The following is a 6,000-nucleotide window of genomic DNA, read 5'->3' as shown; positions in this document are numbered from 1 at the left end:
TAAAAGAGGTTATGGTACCTATGGGATTGCTTTTTCTATCTTAGTGACAATGGAATAAATTGCACCTATCCCACATTGTCAAGTAATGAAAATATGCCTCTTTTTCTACTATTGAATGATTCAAAATCTGCTATTTCTGGAAATACAAAGAGTGAGAAGGGAGGGGTCAAGTGGTACATTAGAAAAAGGTGTGAAGATCAATGATGTACAGATATCATAAGGGTTGATGGATTGCACTTTTCCACATATTTCAATACACAAAATTTTTCGAATGCGTATGAACGATTGCAACCATTTTGGCCATTAGCTATTACCCTTCAGCTTTTTATTCCATTTTGGTAAAAATGGGTATTTTTGTAAAACTAATGAAGGATCAGCAACATGAATACTTATAACAATCTCTTCACAACTCCCGACACAGATATAGTTAGTTAGCATTTAACCTGAGATACAATCTGTGGAGAGGTTGTTTTAGACATTTCTTCCTTCATTGTTGCATCGATTCATACTGATGGTGGTGATTCATGGATGGAACTTAAAGAAAAACTGGCTATAGCATGGCTTTTTTTTTTCTTTCTGTACTAGTAAAAAAAAAAAATAATAATAATAATTATAATAACAATCACAGAATTCATGTCCTCACAGTAGCCAGAAGCTAAAATAATGTGCTTCCTTATTGCACGTCAAACCAAGAAGTGTATAAAAGACAATGCTTCCCAATCCAAATTTGAAAGCCAGGTTCATCTCAACTGGATTCGGAATGTGCTGATTTCCATGGGACTCAAGTTGATCTCACTTATATTTCGGGCGTCTGGAGGTGAATGCATCAAGGATAATGATGAAGGTATGAGACTTGCGATAGTAAGCATGCTAAAAAGCTTCTGTACCAAAATCTAGAAAATAAATGATAAAAAAAAATGCACAGTTAGGTCAACTTTGAAGAAAGATTAGTAGCACATCTATATATTTATTCAGTGGAAAATAGTAGGAGAGTAAAACAGTGTATTTGAAGTTTCCTTTTAATGATAAAAAGAGGAAGAGGAAGGAGATTAGATACAGCTATGCGTGCCTGGACACACAGACCAACCTGGGAGGGACACCTAGGAGAAGTGTAACCAGGAGAGGACAGCTCACTCTACATTCTTCTTCTGAATTTCTTGAGAACTTATCACGTGCAGGGGCCACTTTTTCAATAAAAGAAAACACATCTATGAGCCAGCAAGCTTTAAAAACATCCATATCCTCTTACACCCAACATTTACACCTAACAGTTGTCGTTCTTCTTGTTCCCAAAGAGCTGAGAGAAAGGACACAGGCTCCTCATGTCAGTGAGTCCCATTTTCAGGGTTGGGGGGTTGCTGAGAAAGTACTACCCTCATCCCATGTCTCTCTGGACCATATAATCCCCTTAAAACTTGACGCCTTAATGTCTATATACAAATGCTTACAACCAAGTACACTCACATCATCAGTAATAAGGTAAAGCGTAAATATCATGAAAAACAAACCCAAAACCATCAGTACTTTCTTCGCACCAATTCCATGGAGGGCATGATACGAGAAATGAAGAAGCTTATCTGCCTAAGTGGATTTTGACCCCCTACCATATTGTCTTTTCTCTCCTTTTCAGACCCTATGCACATTCTAGTTGGTAGGGTTGGAAATGAATCTCTTAAGTCTGATCTACAGGTTATCTGTGAGGTTTTGGAGAAGAGCTGGGTCAGCTGAGCTGCCCCGTGGGGCAGACCTGCCTGTGTGCCATCCAGCTGTCTTCTCTGAGCACAACCTGCTCAGAGCCAGAGGCAGAAGGCTGGAGGTTCATTTCCTTCCAAGGAGAGCCTGAGGGAACTATCAGAAAGACCAGCTCAAAGGAGACAGAAAAACTGGGCAGCCGGCAGGTCAGCCTGAAGACCTGTTTGGCTGGCACGGTGAGGACTCCTATGCAAATCTGTCTTGATCAGGAGATCTAGACCCTCATTTCCCCTGGGACAACAACTGACTGGAGATAAGTAAGGTTGCTTCGGGGCCGTGGTGAAACTCCCCGACTGGCCAGTGTCACCACTTCCCTACCCCACCCCACCCCACCTTTAGTTATTATAAAACCTGCTTTTGCCCCTCTGAGACTTCATGGACCTAGATCCTACATGAGCATGTGTGAGAGAGGAGGGAATATTGGGGGATGGGGGGTGGGGAGAGGATGTTTTGTCGGCTGGCAACGGAAGGCCTAGGAATGGAGGAGAATGTTGCCCCTACACGTGCCCATGTTCCAGATGTGCATTTTGATGCTGACAAGGAGAAGAGATCGAAGGTTGAGAAAGTGCTTTCTTAAGATGGAGAGACTTGAGCTAAATTACAGCAGCTGAGGGGAATGAGTCCACGAAGAGGCAATGAAACATTATCTTATTGTCAGAATGATTAGCAGAAAGCAAGGATTTCAAAGCACATGAAATCAACAAGCAAAAACCACTTTTCAGCTCACCTTTCCCTGGGTTGTGGAACAAAGCAGCCCCGTGTCTCTGCTCGAGAAGCGGCAGTCAAACCCCTTCCTGTGGAGAATCAAGGCTGCCTCATCGGAATGCTTGCCATCCACCTGCAGATGAGCATAGAGTGACAAGACGCCACAACGACATTAAGGCAAATAGCGACACCACTGTATACTCCACTGTTTTAAAGTCAGCGTCCCCAAACCAAAAATGCTCACTTTATTTAGCATTGAAGCCAGGAAAATTCATTTCCCCTCCAGTCCCACGTTCACTGTCACACCTGCTACATCCCCTCTACCTCCCCCACAAGGAGGCAGGTGACAATATGTTTTAAGTCACCTCATGCCCTGGTTTCTGGCACAGTCCCCAAGGACCTGCGTGTCCTTTTGTCTACATGCCACATACTGTTTTATCAAAGTTTCTTCAAATAAAGCATTTACTTTTTTTTAATTTAAATTCAATTACTTAACATATAATGTATTACTGGTTTCATGTCTAGGTAGAGGTCAGTGATTCATCAGTCTTATATAATACCCAGTGCTCATTACATCACGTGCCCTCCTAAATGTCTATCACCCAGTTACCCCATTCCTGTAACCCCTCCCCTCCAGCAACCCTCAGTTTGTTCCCTATGATTAAGAGTCTCTTATGGTTTGTCTCCCTCTCTGGTTTTGTCTTGTTTTACTTTTTCCTCCCTTCCCCTATGATCCTGTTTTGTTTCTTAAATTCCACATACGAGTGAGATTATATATGATAATTGTCTTTCTCTGACTGACTTATTTCGCTTAGCATAATACCTTCTAGTTCCACCCACGTCGTTGCAAAGGGGCAAATAAAGCATTTAATTTTTATTTATTTGGTTTTTAACATACACGCCAGCTGAATAAAGTGTACCTGAATTTAGTCCTTATCTGGTCATTGAATGATGTATCATCCATCTCAAAACTGAAACACACTTCTTTATTGAATGCTAATTTTTGCTAATTGCATTAACATTTTTAATCTTTAATGCACTGGTTCATTATTTTTATATAAAAGACATTTAAATTGAGTTAGTTATGCTTATCACTTGCTGGGCCAACCACATTTATTAGCTTGATGTATCATTTAAATTCACATTACAGAAGCTATTCTTCTTGTGCAAAGAGAAAAATACTAAACATGACAAGTCAGCTACAGGGATCAATATATACTTTCTTGCAGTAAAATTTCTTGCATCCATTTAAGTAAAGATGCCAGGAGTGCTCTGAATATTTTAAGTTACAATTCTCTTAATAAATTTTATGTTTCCTCAAGGGGGGAGACGCTTCTGATAATAAGCAAAATAAATTAAGAATCCTTGGACGAATTAAGAAAGGGACAGCTATTCAAAGGAGTTCAGTGTGCTCAGCACTGACCTGTGATGAAAATGATCCCTTTTTCTCCTCTGTGGCCACAGATACGAATATGTCCAAGTTCTTAATCATCTTCACTGGGGGATATGATTTTTAAATGTGCCACAGAGACATCTTTTCTGAGGAGGAGCTGTCAGCATTCTCACCACTGATTTGACTTTAATGTGCCTCAACAATTTAAAGCTGGCCTCACCTCGGATTCTTGGCTGGAATAACCTGCTTTATGATATTTCACACTGGTATTCTGCAGTGGTACTGCTAAGATTTTGTTTGAAGGGAGAGGAAAAAGTCATTTAAGGAATTCTGAGTCATCACAGGACCAACATGATAAACATAGCAAGTTTAAATCATATGACAATGTTTTCTAATAAAATTTCAAGGTGGGGCGCCTGGGTGGCTCAGTCGGTTAAGCGACTGCCTTCGGCTCAGGTCATGATCCTGGAGTCCCTGGATCGAGTCCCGCATCCGGCTCCCTGCTCAGTGGGGGGTCTGCTTCCCCCTCTGCCCTCTTCCCTCTCGTGCTCTCTGTCTCTCATTCTCTCTCTCTCAAATAAATAAATAAAATCTTAAAAAAAAATAAAAAAATAAAAAAATAAAATTTCAAGGTGTTTCACACAGTCCCAAAAGAGCATGAAAAGAGCACAGTAAAAAAAAAAAAAAAAAAAAAAAAAAAAAAAAAAAAAAAAAAAAAAATCCTTCATTTATGACATACATAAGGTCTCCAGAAGGACAAGGACAAGTCTCTCGTGTGCTAAGTGTATAGGCTTGGAATAGTTACTGATCACCTAAGCATCAGTTTCTTTGCCTATAAAATGGACCTAATGCAGGTTTCCCCTCTTCATGGAGTCATGGCGTCTAGTAAGACGTTGAAAATACGAGGTAGGGTGGCTTAGCTTATAGGACAGAATGTGTTGGTGTAGAAGCTACAGAAAATGGATCAGAACCTGGGCTGGGAGTCAGGCAGCTCGACATCTAGATCCTAGCTCTGCAATTTCCTAGATGCTTTTAGCAAAACCTGGTTTCTCCTGTAGCATAAAATGGAGATGAAATTCAATTGTGTAACAGAGACTCAGCCCAGTGTCTGCAGCAGAGGAAGCCCTTGGTACATTTTAGCCATTATTCTTTCTGTCATTGTAATCTATCAGATAAGTACTGGTGATTATTTTCCCAATAGCTCACTTAATTTTTTATTCACAAATTTTCTTTAGTGACATTATAACTCTGTAGCTGAGGAATCAGAGACCCTCCAAACTGTATGTCAACAATTATGCATCAAAATCATAACATAACAAAATCATGACTAAGTCCCAATTCAGATTCACTATTTACATGGTCTATTGATGAGGCTCTTTTAAAAGCACTTATCATTATAACCTGAAGCATTTAGCCATTTTAACTCACTAAACCATCCTTACAAAACCACCAGACAGCAGGCTTTGTGAAAATTCCTGCAACACATGTGCTCTTGAAATAATGAATGTGTGAGGCCTTTACCAGACTGGAGGTGATAATAAAAAAAAAAGCAAAAGGAAGCATCTTTGGAATTTTGCCATTAGTTTTACAAGAGATTTAAACAATGCAAAAGTAGAATTGAAGTCATAAAGAGTAATTTTCACTGATGGAAAAATGTTACACTTTCTCTAAAAACCAAAACTGCATCACTTTCGTAAGGACCAGAACACCAACTGAAATAGCAATCATCTTGTCCAAGTTTTTAAAAATTAAATATTCATGAAAGTATCAGTTTTCAAGCAAAAATACCTGAGGCAAAGCAGCAGTTTTTCAGTTTCAAAGTCTGTCTCCTCATTTTATTTCCAAGAAAACTGTTTTTCAAAGTAGGGAAACTGTGAATTTAACTTGAATATGCAGCTTCTTTCAAGTGTAATTTCATGGTTACACATTAATGGTCTTTCACATTAATGAATATAAAAACAGGTCTTTCAGAGTCTGTTTACTCTCCTCGAGTGAACAGCATCTTTTTTGTGAAGGTATCTGTTTACAGCTCAGATCACATTTGAGACTGAATCCCCTCGGGAAGGCCTGGGTGTTCCGAAGTCACTTGGAGAATCCACCGCAGAACTTACTTCCAGGGGATAAAGCAACCTGTGGCTCTGAGGCTAAGC

General features: G+C 39.7%; 1 protein-coding gene across 1 annotated transcript in view; it reads right to left on the bottom strand.

The window, feature by feature from the left end:
- Window positions 1–478: 478 nt before the first annotated feature.
- The window catches only part of LOC135363103 (alpha-mannosidase 2-like), a 28,106-nt gene continuing 22,584 nt past the window's right edge, over window positions 479–6,000 (bottom strand). The window contains exons 5-6 of the mRNA XM_064583790.1: window positions 2,480–2,590; window positions 479–893 (exon numbers count right to left, since the gene is read on the bottom strand). Coding sequence (XP_064439860.1) covers window positions 741–893; window positions 2,480–2,590 — 264 coding nt within the window. The 3' untranslated portion in view covers window positions 479–740. The remainder of the gene's footprint in view (window positions 894–2,479; window positions 2,591–6,000) is intronic.

This window comes from Mirounga angustirostris, unplaced genomic scaffold (genome assembly GCF_029215605.1).
Source record: "Mirounga angustirostris isolate CCGP_5_RB_7025 unplaced genomic scaffold, mMirAng1.0.hap1 SCAF_18, whole genome shotgun sequence".
In the NCBI taxonomy this organism is placed as follows: Eukaryota; Metazoa; Chordata; class Mammalia; order Carnivora; family Phocidae; genus Mirounga; species Mirounga angustirostris.
The sequence above is the reverse complement of the archived record's forward strand: the minus strand, read 5'-3'. Positions and strand labels throughout refer to the sequence as shown.